General features: G+C 36.1%; 1 protein-coding gene across 1 annotated transcript in view; it reads left to right on the forward strand.

Moving 5' to 3' along the window:
• The window catches only part of HOOK1 (hook microtubule tethering protein 1), a 21,644-nt gene extending 5,363 nt beyond the window's left edge, over positions 1–16,281 (forward strand). Inside the window, exons 5-21 of the mRNA XM_009287412.2 lie at positions 507–574; positions 1,833–1,895; positions 2,817–2,900; positions 5,750–5,916; positions 6,526–6,666; positions 7,949–8,150; positions 8,761–8,871; positions 9,127–9,214; positions 9,299–9,359; positions 9,983–10,123; positions 10,775–10,862; positions 11,699–11,733; positions 12,331–12,413; positions 12,821–12,921; positions 13,282–13,383; positions 14,491–14,559; positions 15,654–16,281. Coding sequence (XP_009285687.1) covers positions 507–574; positions 1,833–1,895; positions 2,817–2,900; positions 5,750–5,916; positions 6,526–6,666; positions 7,949–8,150; positions 8,761–8,871; positions 9,127–9,214; positions 9,299–9,359; positions 9,983–10,123; positions 10,775–10,862; positions 11,699–11,733; positions 12,331–12,413; positions 12,821–12,921; positions 13,282–13,383; positions 14,491–14,559; positions 15,654–15,812 — 1,763 coding nt within the window. The 3' untranslated portion in view covers positions 15,813–16,281. The remainder of the gene's footprint in view (positions 1–506; positions 575–1,832; positions 1,896–2,816; positions 2,901–5,749; positions 5,917–6,525; positions 6,667–7,948; positions 8,151–8,760; positions 8,872–9,126; positions 9,215–9,298; positions 9,360–9,982; positions 10,124–10,774; positions 10,863–11,698; positions 11,734–12,330; positions 12,414–12,820; positions 12,922–13,281; positions 13,384–14,490; positions 14,560–15,653) is intronic.
• Positions 16,282–16,661: the final 380 nt, after the last annotated feature.

Below are 16,661 nucleotides of genomic sequence, written 5' to 3' on the forward strand. Positions count from 1 at the left end.
GATTTAACTCCATTCACCACAACTCTTTGGGCCTGGCCATCCAGCCAGGTTTTTACCCAGCAAAGAGCATGCCTGTCCAAGCCATGAGCAGCCAGCATGCTCATAAAGAGTGGGAAGTAAGTGTCAGGGTGCACTGGGAATGAAGATGCTACCAATTACTTTTTTTCATTAAGTTTTATTTATTAACACAGTTGCAAGCTTGTTGACTCTTACATATGAAAAACGAACCATGGAAATACAGATGTCTTAAAATTTCCTTGCTTTATTATGCATAGTATAAATTTGTTCACTTAAGAGATTATAATCTCTTATCCTTATCTACCATATTACTGGATAATAATGTTGTTGGTTAACGGTAGTGCTCTGTATAAAAAGACTGCTACCTGTTTTGAAGCAGCTTTATAGAGAATCCAGTTTCTTCTGGATCTTTCTGCAAACAGTATGTCATGTTACTCAAGCCATTAAGATGAACATTGTCATGAGTCACTACAAATTCTTTTTCACAGAACACATACAGAATATCATGACCCTTGAAGAGTCTGTTCAACATGTTGTCATGACTGCCATTCAAGAGGTAAGTAATAATTCATAGCCTAATGCTGTCAGTTGAGAAGTCCGAATATCCATTTGTTGATCTTCGTGAATTCTTTCATCCAAGCAAAGGTCTGGGAAGAGTGTAAGTACTTCCCTAAATTATCTGGGAGGATCAGGACCAAGAGTCCCCAGACCCCAACCAAGGGGTTTTGATTTTAGTCTTGTATGCCCAAACATACAACTTGTGGAGTCAATAAATGCTTAAGATTTCCTGTTTCACACAAGAAATGTATCTCGTTGCCAACTGCTGATTATACTGGAGTCAGGTTCTGAAATTTCTGTCCCAGTGCTATAGTCTTGGACCCAAAGTTTAACTGATCATAACTGTGAGGCTACGTTGTTCTGACAGACCATTCCAGCATCTGATTTACAAACTCCCAGCTGCATCTCTTCTATTCTTGTCATGGTGTGCTCCCCTTGCTATCTTAATTTGTTCTTAGTTGGATCATCTTAGTGATCCAGCTCACAGCTTAGCTTTACAGTCACTCACATCTGTGAGCTTCAGGACTGTGAAGCAGAGTGTGAAGGGAGGCAAAAACTAAATGCCAACTTTGAAGAAAATGTAACGTGTAATTGCATCCTCATCAAGGTAACAGTGGAGTTGGTAGTAGGCTTTAAAACTTAAATCTAAGTTGACTATATAGTCTTTAAAGCTATGTGTCCTATTGGGAGAAATAAATCCATAAACCTATTGCTTGTTGTATTCTGACTAATCAAACTTTCTTTTTGAAGAAGGTCTAGAAACAATACTGTAATTCTTGAGTAAGAAGTAAAGCCCTTTAATTGTTGACAAACATACTGTGTACATCTTTGTACTGGAGATCAGTGACAGCTATGTTAATGTTCCCATTGTTTGCTTAATGGCAATTAACGCGACACAAAGAAGTGTGATAGCTATTAAATTAATTGAGTGAAATCCCATCCTCTGGTTCACTGCATTTTAAATTGACTAGGGGGTAGCAATAACTTCAACAGATAGCATTAACATCTTATTGGATGGATCTGTGAACTTGGTTCATTTGGGGAGGGCGGAGGTAAAAAAAAGTCATCTTATTCTAGATTTGTTTAAATTCTTTACCAACCATGAGGTGGTTTTTTTTTATTATTATTAATCTGTTTTGATATATTGAAGGGATGCAAGGACGTGGTGGAAAATACAATTGGTACTCAGTAGACAGTAAGCTTAAAGATATTTAACCTCTAATCTAACCTTCTTTTCCTGTGGTCTCTTTCTGTAGCTCATGAGCAAGGAGATAACGGGTCCTTCCACAAGTGATGCATCAAGTGAAATGGAACAGCAGGTAACTGCCTAATATTCGTTGCTTTTGTAGGTCAAGCCTGAACAATAAGTTGGTATCTTGCCATCTCTTAAATGAAGACAGCTGCTCTTCCCCTCCAATTCTAAAAGTTTAAAAAAAAAAACCAACCAACCTCAACAAAAATTGCACTCTTTTGTCTTCTGTCTACACAAACTGCTTGGTCTGTTTTCCACTCAGAGCTGATTTGATTAAACCACACTGGTTCACAAAGGGCAGAGCAACATACTGATGTAGGCAGAGAATATACAATAAAGTAGTGCTATTTTTCAGCGCTAATTAAGTGAAAAGTTATGTGCTATTTTATAGCTTCTTTAAAAAAAACCACAAACAAACAGTGACTGCTATGTCATCTTCCTGGATGGGGTAAAACTGGCCAGTGCAAACCTACATTGTGAGAAGAGCTAGGGGTACATCAGGGCTCAGCCATGTCAGGCTAAACACTTCAGGTTATTTTTAAGGGGTCACGAAAATTCTTTATAACCTGAACACTACAAGGTGTTGCACATAAAATGAAGTTGTCTTTAAAAGTACCTGCCCATAAAGGATCATCACTCTTTCTATTCTGAGATGAAGGGCATTTGATTTAACAGGCAGGGATTTTGAAATTGTGACAACATGAATGCTCCTGTGTTTGGTTTTGTTACGCTTTTAGCCTAAGTTGTTGTGTTGAATCTGGATGTTACTGTGAGTTTCAATAATTTACTTACTACATGTGGTAGTAATTTAAAATGCAGGTGAAATGAACAGAGATTTTGATCTAACAGTGTATATATAGGTTTCTGTGTCAGTGTACCTAACATCCTTCTTAAACAATTGGTATAAGCAATGGAGACATTTTGGAAGCTAGAACTGTGAGTACTTTAGATATGGGCCAGAATGATCTTATTTTTTATTTTTTAAAAGCTTAAAAAAGCTTTGGAAGATCTTCAGGAAGCACTAGCAGAAAAAGAAGAGTTCGCGCAAAGATGTCAAGAGCTAGATTTACAGGTAAGAAACACCATGTCACTTATTTCTTTAATATGTAGTGGTGCTGCTATTAAGATGCAGAAATTCTGAACAGCAAAGTGAATTTTGCATTTATTTATGTTTCTATGAGAATCCTTAGCTGTTTGTGGGGGGAAAAGCAATCATTCTGTACTTCAAAATGCAATTACTGGAAATAGTTTCTGATGGAAGTGTAAGCTGAGCTCCTGTGCCAACTGTTAACTCAAAGGTTGGTTGGTCTGCTAGCTTTTATGTTTACCCTTAGTAGCAGGTAGCCATCAGAACAATGTTATCATGCCCATTTCATTTTTAGTCACTGCTTCCTCTAGTCTTCTGAACTGTGTCCAAAAAATCCAGTTCATGTAATAATCAGTCATTAGATTTAATAATAGGAAAATGATACTGTTTTCAATAGGAGTTGATGGAAAAACTAAAATTTGAAATTTATCTAAAATTTACTAACTTTTTCTTGAACACAGTTGCAACATGGGGGATATTTCAGGAAATAAAAATCATGGAAACTAATAGATCCTTTCAAACCACACTGATAATAGGCCTACTTTTTGTTTTTAATGGATATAGAAGTTAATCAAATCACTCTTTAGAAAAAGAAGAGAGGACTTCATAACAATAAACAGGAACTTGCATTTCAATCAACTTTTTAGAGAACAAAGAAAAAAAAAATCCATTTGTTAGCCCTAAGTCTGATTCCTCTTTTATGGCACTATAATCTGAGAACAGAAAGAGGTTTATCTGGTAAGGCAGTTCAACTCAGATTTCATTCTGTACAAAGGGAACATTTGGGTGGCATCTTCTTATTGGAGCCAGAGTGCTATACTGGCTGTATTAGTCTCTGAAAAAATCCCCCACAAAACCAGAGGCCAGTTTCACATTTCTTACCGGTAATGACGACTGAAAAAGTAGAATATGTTTATATATAAAGTAGCTCATAGCTAATTGCCATGCCCAGGAAGCTGTTGGTAGAACTGAATTGATATTTCATTGCCTGTTTTCTTGAGGCAGTAGTAAGGCTTCCTAGTGAAAGCAGAGATATAAAAATGCTTGTGAGCAGAATCTGCAGGAGAAAATGATTTCTTTTAAATGGGCAAGAGGATTGATTTGACAGCTGAACTCAGACTACAGTTGATAAACTTCAAAAAGTGTGTTCACTGTTCAAAAGCTCTCACTTCTAGCTGTGCTGGGATAACAATTTACTTGCACTTTCTGCTTCCGTTGAGAGACTTAGTATGTCTCACTAGAGAAGTCCCAGGCTTTGTCCTGTCTCCCACAAACTTCTCTTTCGAGATTTCTCTATTAATTAATGATAGGTTATACAAAGCCAGTTGCTCATAACATAGCATGGGCCAGGTGAAGGCATGAAGTGTTTGAGGGAAAGGTACTGCTGAGTATAAACAGATGAGTTAATGACACCATAGCTCTTTAATACTGGGACGTGTTTTTAAAATATCTCTTCATAATTTGTGTTGACTTTGACACCGCTTCTGTTATGCTGAAATAATAGAAAAGAAGAAGAGAAAGCTATCAGAAAGGAACTGAGAAAAGATGAAAAACTTGCTCCGAGTTGTATGAAAGTTTTTTTTGTTCTTGTTTTTTTTAAAGTCCGAGACATTATTCTAAAAGTGTGAATGTTGTGCATGTTTAAGGAGTGGCTGAACCTTGAACAGGAAGGAAGTATTATGCTGAGCAAGGCTCAGATATGCTCTCTACTCACAGGTGTTTGTGTGTGCATGTATATAGTAAAGTGACATCTGGTATGTAAAAAAGGAGTGAACCTAGAAAGCCAGGACCTAATGAAGTGGTAGATTAGTTACTGTTTTGTTTCTTACGTCTGTTTGATAGACTTTTAAATTATGATCACAAACAAATGGTTTCTTAATATTGCATACTGTAGGTTATATCTGATGTTTAATCTAATAATGTCACCATATGTTTTTTTAATTTTATTTGAAGCCATAATATTGACTGATGCTTCTCATTTAAACTAATTCTTAATAAATTCACTTGTAAGGTCTCAGTCTTCCTTGATATTTTCCAAGAGTTTAAGAAAGGTAGGTTTTCTTTATGATTCAGGAAAACATAACCCAAAAAGCATATTGTCCCTGTTTAAATGCCAGTTAACTAACACATGCTACGTGCTCTTATGTTTGACAGGATGTTAAAATTAACACAACAGCTTTCACTAGAAAAACTTTAAAGGTTCTATCCTCTTAATCCTTCCCCATTTTATGGCTGGTAATATACTCACTGTTTCAATAGTGTTGTATTCTCATTTGCTTAGCTATGAACACTTTCAATATCAAACTTGTTTGATTGTTGCAAAAAATGCATGCTCTATATGAAGCTGTCTAGGTTTTTTCTTTTGTGTGTGTGCTTACTAGCTTATGGCGCCTGAAACCGCTTCTTGCGCAACCATTCACTGCTGAGCGCACGGCAGTACTGTGTTAGTGTGCTAGCCAGTGCCATCCTGCTTTTTATTGTTAAGCACAAGCAAGATGGAGAGTACCTTTACACCAGTACTTAGTTTTTTGTATGGCGTCCATGGTATCCTTTTTAACGAAAGTACCAGTTACTCTCTGTATCACATTGTCTGCCTTTACCATGGTTTCAGTTACAAAAATTTGTCTTTTTTTAGAGGGACTTTTCCTTTAGTGCTTCATAACTGTCATACACTAAAGCATCTGTATGCTCAAGTATGCTATGTAAATTACATTCTAAAATTTCTAAATGCTCAACCTTTCTCATAAACTAATTTGGTGACATACTGCTGTCTTGCTTCAGTTCTTTCCAGTTGGACGGGTCTTACAATGTTGATGCTGTTTTATCTGCACTAGGTGGCTGCCCTCCAGGATGAAAAAAACAGCTTGATGTCAGAAAATGAGATTATGAATGACAGGCTAGAGCAATTAGATGACTCTCTTGATGATCCAAATACTGTGGTTGCAAAAAAGTATTTTCATGCACAGTTGCAGCTGGAACAATTGCAAGAAGAAAACTTCAGGTATGAAATGATTTCTCTCAAAAATCCCTCGCTTGTCATGTCAAATATATCCTGAGAATTTCTGGTACTCTTTCAGGATTTTCCATCTCAATTTCTTTTGCTATAAAAGCTTTCTAGTACTGTATAAACATATTTTAAAGACAGTCCTTACCTTTAAAAAGAAAAAGAAACTGTTACTTGTTGTAGAAAATAATTACTTTGTAATTGCCATATTGTAGCCATTTGACACTTCGAAAAAGGTGATGGAAGACAGAAAATGCGCTCCAAGTGATTTGTGTGTAAACAAAAAACCCCTAACGCCCCCCCCAAACCACCATATCTCTTTACGGTACTGATTTCTTTTCTGTATTAGTCTTTCTCCGTGTGATCCCTATGGGGTAAAATTAACTTTTCATGTGATCCCTTGATATTGATATGGTAAATTTGCAGTATACAATCCATTATGATTTAACAGGTAGACAATAAAATGTTCCATGCTTACAGTACCATTTTTCTGGCTACTTAAATCAACAGGTTTCCTTTGTCTTACTTATTTTTAGTAGTTCTAGCACTAAACGAAAAATGTGTAATAACAAGTTCTTAACAGAGTTCCTGTTTTTGATCTGTTAGGCTTGAAGCTGCAAAAGATGATTATCGTGTCCATTGTGAAGACCTAGAAAAACAATTGATTGAACTGCAACATAGAAACAATGAACTAACCTCTTTGGCAGAAGAGTCTAGAGCCTTGAAAGATGAAAATGATATTCTTAGGTATGTAATAGAGAGTGCTCCCCATACACACATTAGGAGAATTTAATGACTAAATCCAAGGCTTTGTATCTAACAAGATTTTTTTCTGAGGCGTTACTTCTGCAGATAGATCTTATCTGAACGAGATCTAAAATAAGGGCCCTTGGAAAAGGGCCCTTTGACAAAGCAGAGATGGAGTGCAAGCTTTCAGGCATAGCCTCTATTGTTTGCGTAATAGCAACATGGAATGTTTCTGTGAAGCAGGATTAATGAATACAGAAATTATTATTCTTCATGTGGGATGGAAGGCTGAAGTTCTGCAAGAATTAAGAAAATTTTAGGGGGGGTGTGCGTTGTTATTAAGGGGACATTTGTGTTGGCAAGAGGCTGCCTTTTCTGATGTAGAAAAGCATATATGCGGCTAGAACTTCAGCATTCTAGGCTAGATTTAGGTTAGGAAGATGATTAACAAAATGAAGATGAAATACACAATAACCTTGATTAGAATTTAATATTTCATTCTAGCTTGTGTAAACTAAATACCAGACCACCCAAGAAATATCCAAAGCAAATCATATTGCAAAAGCAGGTCTGCTATTCATAAAATAGTATGAATAAAATATGGAAAGAAAAGTGGTTTCAGGTGTTTAACTTATACTGGTTCTCAAATAACATCTGAAACAAATCTTAACTATAGATTTTCTTCCATAATTTTCTTGTACTAGCTTCTAGTGATAGAAGATGGCAGATATTAAACACAGATATTAAAATTAATTTGTGTATTTATGATCCAAATGTTTTCTTACCACGTAGATTTTTGTTAATGATCAGTTGGTAATTCTTGGTCATATCTGCTAATGATCATTTTCATAGTGCAATTATGTTCTAATTATGTATAACCCCGCAATGAGAACATCTGCGTGTTTTTCCTTACCAGGTACCAGTACTTTGAGATGACTACCTAGCACAGGATGTTGTGGTGCATTTACATTGCACCCCACAGAATTCCCTAGAGATATTTGACATACTATACTAACCCTTGCTTATACTTCTGGCATATGACTGTCAGTCTTACTCCCACTTAAACCCTGTAGTGATTTCAATTTTTATAAGCAAACTTTACATAATGCAAGTTTGCATTGATTATGCATTTAAAAATAAAGCAGTAAGATTTAACTCTGCTGTTAAGCACGTTGCATCTCTCTTTGAAAATAGCTTGAATGTGCATGAAAGCAGAATTTGACTTTTTTTTAATCTTTTGAAGAAACATACTCTTTCTTCTAATTCCTGTTTATACTTTAAGGACTACTGCAGACAAGGCAAGTAAGCTGGAATCAACTGTTGAAGTGTATCGTAAAAAGCTACAGGATCTGAATGACTTCCGCAGACAAGTCAAATCTCTGCAGGAAACCAACATGATGTATATGCACAATACAGTCAGTCTGGAGGATGAACTGAAGAAAGCCAATGCAGCACGTGCCCAGCTAGAAACCTACAGAAGACAGGTAAGGCTGAATCTATACTTAAGATGTTACTTTTTCCTCAGATAGTCATCTTGCCTAAATAAAATTATTTCAATTATGTTTTAATGAAAAAAAAATTGAACAGCTTAATTTAACAGTCCACGGGCTTAACCTGTATTGTCCCCTTAGAATTTCTTATTTGTGAAAACTCCTTCATACTCTGCCATTCACTTCCTGGTTTTCCCTGTTTATTAAACTAGCAGGCTTAACTGTAGTTGCCCCCTCAACTGATTGGTTGTCCATGGTTTGCAGGCTTTTCTTCTTTAGTTTAACTGATGTAATTTGTGTGCCTGGGAGAGGTTGTTCAGCTATTACTGAGATCACTTACGTAATATTCTTAACTTTCTTCATGGAAATTTATTTTTAACTGTAGAAGTTTTATTTCAATTTCACTTATTTCAGTAGTAATTAAGAGATGCAGGAGCTAAATATTTAAAAAAACCCAAAAGACAAAACAAAAAAAACAACAACCAGGCATGGAGGACCAGCTGTTTATTTTGGCTGAACTGGGCAGGAATGAAGGTTTTAGCATAGCTTTTAAAGGTAGCATCTTGCAGTATTCATGTGCTGAATATAGTCTTTTTATGAAAAGGTCCAGGAGCTTCATAACAAACTGTCTGAAGAATCAAAAAGAGCTGATAAGCTAGCATTTGAAATGAAGCGACTTGAAGAAAAACATGAAGCTTTAATCAAAGAAAAAGAGGTAAGTCTCTTGAACGAGAGTTTATTTGAACACCTAATGAATCTCTCTCAAATGCTCTGCTTGAGGGAAAGCCTTCCCAGAAGTAGTGCTACCATAAAAATGAAGTTTAGCGCCTTGTGTGTCTGTGTTTACACACATATAAAACATAAAATATGTCTTAAAAATGTGTGTGTGTCAGTACTATTCCTGATTAATGTTATTTGGTCTTAAAGTGGTGCAGTATGACTTAATTCCACCTCAAATATATCTTCTTAGAGACTGATAGTACAGTGTGATGCATTAAAAGAGACAAATGAAGAGCTACGGTATTCACAGATGCAGCAGGATCACCTGAGTCAAACAGGTATTGCTTTATCTTCAGAGACTTTTTTATGTATATTAGTGATTTCTTTAAGTTCGTTAAATTAAACTTCCCATGCCATTTCAGGTGCATCTCGTGTTAAAATCCATGAGAATCTTGCTGCTGAAATTCTGCCAGTGGAATATAGGTAAGACAAAAAGGTTGAGGTTGTTTTGGGATTTTCATGGGTGGGGCATAATATTGTCTCTGTGAAAGTTCAGTATTTTCAGCAACATGACTCTGTATCCCATTTCTTGTTTTCCCTCAGTGATGCTTGTCTGGACCTCCGTGTAGCTGTTAATAATTATTTCTCCATACTGTAATTACTTTGCATTCTTTCTTAAAAGCATATCAGATGGCTGTATATAAAGTTTGGCTTGAAACATCCTCTTTAAGGAGCGAAACAATCCTTATCTTGCCACTGGCAGACAGAATAAATAAATAATACACAGCAATTAAGACAGAACAGCTAAAGGCTAGCTAATATTACTTTTAAAGTCTGACAGAGTGAAACGTAAAGGCACAATAAAATCTGGGTTTGGAGTGACTTAATTTAAAACTTTGTTCATATCTCTTAAAAAAACTATTGTGATGTTTGAAAATTGTAAGTTACCTTTTAATAAAAAAATTGCATTGTTACCCCAACTACATCCTTAAGCAGAACTTGTTTTGTTCACTTTAAGGTTGGGGGAGCAAACAGAAATATTACCTCATAGTCTTAGTCACCTTTTTCTTAATTAACAGTGACTTTTTTAATTGTTTTTGATTCAGAGAAATGTTTATTCGGCTGCAGCATGAAAATAAGATGCTTCTATTAAAACAGGAAGGATCAGAAAATGAACGTATTACAGAGCTCCAGGAACAGCTGGAGCAAAAGCATCGGACAGTGAATGAACTAGAAACTGAGAAAAGGTAATGGGTGAAACAGCAACTTAAAATATAACAAAAAGTGATTTCTGGACCTTCAGAGTGGCCTTGTGGCTTGCATCTGTAGCGTAGCACTGTGCAGGAAGCCAGCTATCCTTTTTCTTTCACCAGTGTAATCATTAACGAAGGGTTATGAAGCAAGCAAGAAGGAAAGTAGCTTAAATGTGGCGTAAAATGTGATAGATCTGTATGTAGCGTACTCTGAAGAAAGTGTTGCTTATAGGATGCTCTTCTTATCTCTGAATGATTCTTGGTAGACCAAGAATGGATGTCAACTCTATTTCTAGAACTTCAAACTAATCATATTGTGTAACACTGATATGGTCTGAATTTCTCTGTCAGTTAATGAATGCTGAAAGCAGTTTACTAGGATATGAGAATTTTGGGTAGTTAAGTTTTCTCAAAACTTAAAATGATTTTAGGTCTTCCATTATAAAATGTTTAATAAAGCTGCCATGCATTTGTGTCAGCAGAAGTTCAAGTCAAACTAAAAGCATTTGAATTTAGTTTCTCTGTGGCATAAGTCCTGCTGGGTAGACCCTCTGAAAAATTATCATCCAGACATGAAACAGAAAAATCTGTCTGTTGTGATCTATTTAGATGGGTAATAACTGTCTTGCCTTCTCTTCCGTAAAGGCTAAATGAAGAGCGTATTGGGGAGTTACAGCAGCAGATTGAAGATCTGCAAAAGACTTTACAGGAGCAGGGATCCAAGACTGAAGGAGTAAGTGAAAGTTCAGGCTTCTTGACCTTGAAGACATCTTGCCAGTTTTGTTTAAAATCCTTCAGTGTAACATCAAGTCCTTTGTTTAGATGGGCCTCTTCTTTTTTTTCAGTGTCTAGTGCTCATAACTACTAAGAAGGCAGGGTTGTGGTTTGGTGCTGCTTTTTTTTTTTTTTTTTGAGTTAGTTTGAAACGCACTAGTTTATGCAGTAGTAAGAGTAAGCAAGCTCTGAAGCCCCTTTGGGTCACCCAACCCACTCCTCCTCCTCGCCCCCCCGGCCCTGAACAAACACACACCTTTCAAAAGACCTTACAAGCAAAGGTCTTAAACAATTGAGGCTGTTCAATGCATTCTAAAAACTCTCTCCTGCCTGAAAACAACTCCCTCAGTTTAGGTAACACAGACTTGGCTCCACTGTATTCGGAGCAGATGAGTTTAGTCTCTGTAGTATGAGAATCCACAAGACCTCCACACCAACTGCATTTCAGTTGAAAAGCTCATGTTTTATGTGATTCCTTCCCCCTGCCTTCATTAAGGAACTGTAACTCTTCTACCTTCTACTTTACTTTTAAAAATCTCTAGTTTTATCATTAAATGGTGGTATAGTGAGAAGGATAGCTTCAAAGAAAAAAGATGCCGGAATTGGTATCTGTGTGATGCAAAAAATATGAATGCTGTTACAGAAATGCATGGAAAAATGCAGTTTTCTTAGGATTTATTTGGTTTGATTTATTTAGGTGTGCTAAGTATTCTTGGCTGATTTGTAAGAGCACTTCAACATTGCACGGTATGAAATACTGAAATATAACTGAATTTTAACTCTTTCCTTTCGTAGTCTAGCAACCTGAAGCAGAAATTGGCAGCACATATGTAAGTAAGGCACATGCATCCACAATAACGTATTTATGCTAAATAATTTGACTGTTGTAGCACAGAAACTGCCTGAGTCTTTGTAGGGATGTCTTGTTTTTCTAAGCCACTGATTCTCAAATCATGCATGTAGTGAGTTAAGTGTTAGCGTTCTAGTTTTGTCTACTCTGATCACGATAATCTTGTAATACTAGGATCCACTTAACTGTCTCTTCATCACCAATAGCATTTTAACTGTTCTGATTCTACAACAGACTGCTAAAACCATCACTCTTTCTGGACTCAAAACATATTTCATTCTTCTGAAATACTTCCATCGTTTCAACAGATGTAGTTCCTGCTAGGGAGATGCTAGAGGGGTTTTTTGTTCACTTTCTTTTTTGTTTCTAGTTTTACGTAAATGAGACTGAATTCAGAAGTCACAACTTTATGGTTCTTCAAAAATACATACTAATATTTCTATTTAAACTCAAAAGAATTGCCAGAGTTTAAAATAGTTGTTTAAACACTTCCACATCAAGTTTTGGCTTTCAGCTCTTAAAACTCTGCATGGAATTATTTGTGAGTTTAATCCTTAGCCCAGCCTTTCATTCATAGGGAAAAGTTGAATGAAGTTCATGATGAGTTACAGAAGAAAGAGGCTGATCTTGCAGAACTCCAGCCTGATGTTAGTCAGAACCGTAAGTTGTTTTGTGTGGGTGTTTTGGGTTTTTTTTGAGACTATGTTAAGTTTCTTCTGAAATTATTCCCATAGGCACTGGGCTGTGGGGTACTTGTCTGGATAAGGCTTTCTGCTAGAGCTTAGCTTTAAACCTGAAACGGGGGTGGGGGGAGGGTTTTTTTTGCACACGGTGGTGGGCAGGGAGAGGTTTATGAGGGCTTAGTTTTGTTGAACAATACTCTGCAAAATGGGAATTCAGGGTCAGGTGGGACCTTATGGTACAACTGAAACAAAAACAAGAACTTAGGAAATTGTGTAGTAGCTAGAAAGTTTATTTGGGGGGTGGTTAAATCAAGAGAACACAGAAGCCTTGAAAGTACCATGTCTATTTTTTTTTATGTCTTTGTTGATAATTTCTGTAAATAGCCCAGAAGATTGGAGAGCTGGAAGCAGCTTTGCGAAAAAAAGATGATGATATGAAAGCAATGGAAGAAAGATATAAAATGTACCTTGAGAAAGCAACAAACGTGAGTGGCGTATTTCTGAACATATACATTCCTCCCTCATAAATTGTTAAACAGATTGATTTGAGCCCCCCCCTTCCACCTCCCAATTAAAATTAGTGACTATATGTTGCATTTTTAGTCAAATTGCTCAACTGCAGTCAGTTAAGTGTATGAGAGAATGGGGTTTAGGCTAAAGCATGAGGTGCATTAATGATTCCGTTGTACACTTTATCTTCTGTTGTACAGTGTAACAGCCTAGTTTTCATCATAATTGCCTGACTTGTGCTCAGTCTGTTTTCATATTTCTACTGTGAGCAAATGAGATGCAGAGCTGTTGAGAATCAAACCTGACTTGTAATGCTTTTGTTTTGCCTTGTGCAGGTGATAAAAACCTTAGACCCCAAGCTAAATCCAGCATCAGCAGAAATTATGTTGCTCAGAAAACAGATAATGGAGAAAGACAAAAAAATCGAAGCCCTAGAGGTAAAAATTTACATATATTTAATAATAACTTCTAATAAGTTCTGCTGTCTCTGATATTAGGCACTAAAGTTACTGTTTCCTAATGATCCAGTACCCTTCAATGCTGCATTCCATTAGAAACTGCACAGACCTTCAAACCTAGAGATTTTTAGTTTGGCTTAATTAACCTTGTATCCTAGTATAAGTCTGTCAGAGCAGTTTACTTTTCAACAGTGTTTTTCAATGTACAGCTGGAACTCTAATTTGGATTCTTTCTAAACCCTCTGAAAAGCTGTAAGTGAAATACTTCATAAGACTAACAGTTTTGTCGTGTTACGGTAACATGTACAGAGCTGCAGAGTCTGACCTTTTTCAGTAGTAATGTAACTTAGTTTGTATGAGGGACTAGGTATTTGAGCAATAACTTGTTTAACTTACTAACTTTAACTCTGATATCAGTGGTTTCATGTACTGGAATTCTTGAAACTATATAGAAGAGTAAAATCTGCTTGGCTGAAATCCTGAAAGGATTGTTGACAGTAGTCCCAGGACCAAAAAAAATGTGGGAGATGCTGCAGTCAGTTTTATAGCAATATTGATGGGACTGGTTAGAATAGTTACCTGAACAGATACAAAATTCCTCAACACGAGTTAGTAGGCTGAAAGGTCTGACTTTATAAATGCTGTGGCCTCAGATTTCTTCTATGTGTATGTACTAGGTAAGTATACTATATAATAGCAATTCAGTAATGTGATAAGAATATTCAGCCACTAGAGGTACGTTCTTGTCTTTGCCTTTCAGGTAAAAAAATTACTAAATTATTTATAGACATTCTGATACACCCTAGACTTTCATGCATTTGCCCCCAACACACACACACCCTCAAAGTATGCTTCTAAGTTGAACTGCAACTTGTGTAAAGTTTAGCCTCTTCTTGAAGTAGTCTATAACTTCTCTCATAGTCATTTATGGAAGTATCTTTATTTACACTTCTAAGTCTTCTAGTTATTTTCCATATTTAAGCATTTCTGCTGCATGTGTTTATTTCACTCAATAGACTGCAATAAGTTTATGCAGATTATTTTTGTGTTTTAATTGAGATTGTCTTCTCTATTGTCTGCTTGCAGGCTGAATACAAACTTGCTAAGTTACGTGATTATGAGGAAAAGCTAATTGTAACTGCATGGTATAACAAGGTGGGTCAAAAGTTTGTTGGTATCTCAGAAATCAGAAAAACACATTTTCCTAAATGTGACAGTTAAATCTTACATTTTCTTTCTTTTTACATTCACTATAAACTGGTGTTTAGGAGAGAAAGCTAGTAGTTTAGCTACTTGTGGCAGAAAAATCAAACTTGCAGATTAGCATGTCTTCATGTCTAAAAACAGGGAACTAAGGAAAGGAACAAAGCCTGAGAGTTCCAGTTTAAAATGAGATTACTCTTCCGCTTGCTAATTCTGACTTCAAGCCAGAATGCAGACTTGAGTGAGTTCTAGCTGGAATTTCCAATCCTATTGAGATAACTTGGGAAATATCAGCATCAATATTTTTGATAGCAACGTAAAGGGAAAATACTTGAACAATCAACTATTTCGCAAAATTATTTTGTTATATGTTTTCTGCTTGTCTTCTGTGCTTTGGAACAGGAGACTTAAAATTTGGCATAGGCCATGACTTCCATGTTAGTAATGTACTATTTGCTGCCACAAGCTTCCATCTGGATTTTAGCAGGCTAAATTCCTGCATGTTCAGTAGCATTTGTTGTTGAAGTTTTCGGGCTTGAGACAAAGGGAGGCCGTGGTTCAAAAGGTTTCCAGACTCCTGCTTTAGATGTTCAGTGTCTTTAGCACAGTATTTGTGAAATAAAGCTAGAGCCATCTTCTCATCCTGCAGTACTGTTGCAAAGGTTGTTAAAACGTTTGACGTTAGATTGCTGTGAAAAGGACTGGAGAAAGTTGTTCATCTTCATATGAAGCAATGTTTAAATAGAGTTTCATAAAGAAAGACTGGAATGGGAAATCAAAAAAGGAAAGTAAAATTAAATGGCTTACTTAATAAAGGAACAACTTTACAATAAGATAAAATTAACACATTCTATATGAATGTGAATGAATCTTATTTTCTTCAGCATTGGTTCATACCTTTTTATGGCAGCAAGAGGGTATATAAGAAATACAGTAAAGGAAATTCTGTGTGCATACTAAGCAAGCATAAGCTTTGTGTATGAAAGATGGCCAATTTTTTTCTTCTGCTTTTGCTATAGTGTAAATGTTGTTTAACTTATTTGCAGAGCCTAACTCTTCAGAAGCTAGGCATGGAAGCTAGACTGGTTGGCAGTAGCGGTGCCTGCAGAGACGGTCCCGGACGCTCCTTCCTAGCTCAACAGCGTCACGTCACCAATACCAGAAGGAATCTCACTGTTAAAGTACCGGGTGCAACATCTGATTAAACCACAAGGACCATGAGGAAAACTTACATGCTAAAGTGTCCTTAAATGTTTTATAGCTTCCACTTTAACTACTTGATGAAAGAGGAGGTTAGAATGGTGGGCAACTGCGAATTCAACATCAGAACCAATCAGGAAGTGATTAAGTTGATCAGTGGTGTGTCTAGAAGGTAGCACATCGTTTTCCGAGTAGAAGTAGATTTAATAACTGCAGTATGTATTTACAAGCACAACTTAAAAGATTTATATTTGCCTTCAGAATATATTGTAAATATAAAAATTGGCACTATATATTTAAAACTTTATTTAATGGGTTTGGGCTAGAAAGCTGACTTTTTTAATGGGAAGATGTTATGCAAAAATGTATTTCAGGAAACTGGCAATATTGGGCATTTTTGCTGGGCTCTTCTAAAAATAAACTTAAAAGATTGGTACCATGTTTTAAAAAATACTTTTTTTAGAATACAAAGTACAATTTTAAAAGCAAGAAAATACTTGCATTTATAGAAAAAGAAAAAAATAGGTGTAGTACCAGTTGACTTGTTATAAAACAGAAGACAGGATTTGTTTTGTCATCTCAAGTGAGAAGCAAAATTACTCAGTTTTATCTGAAAAAGAAAAGATTAAGTTTTTTGCGTATATTAAGGAGAACCTGTCTTTAAGATGTTGAATTTACTAAAGCCAAATAAGCTGTCTTTTCCTGTGTAAGAAAAAAAGCTATTATAATAATTCAAAAGTCTGGGCTATGTTTTAAGTCTGGCATATTTGTACACTGCATTTCTTTGCAGAAAGGTGGTTAGGTGGGAAGGAACCTCATTTATTTCCAGTTATTTATACAACCCTGTGCATAGA

This window comes from Aptenodytes forsteri, unplaced genomic scaffold (assembly GCF_000699145.1).
Source record: "Aptenodytes forsteri isolate BGI_AS27 unplaced genomic scaffold, ASM69914v1 Scaffold119, whole genome shotgun sequence".
NCBI lineage: Eukaryota > Metazoa > Chordata > Aves > Sphenisciformes > Spheniscidae > Aptenodytes > Aptenodytes forsteri.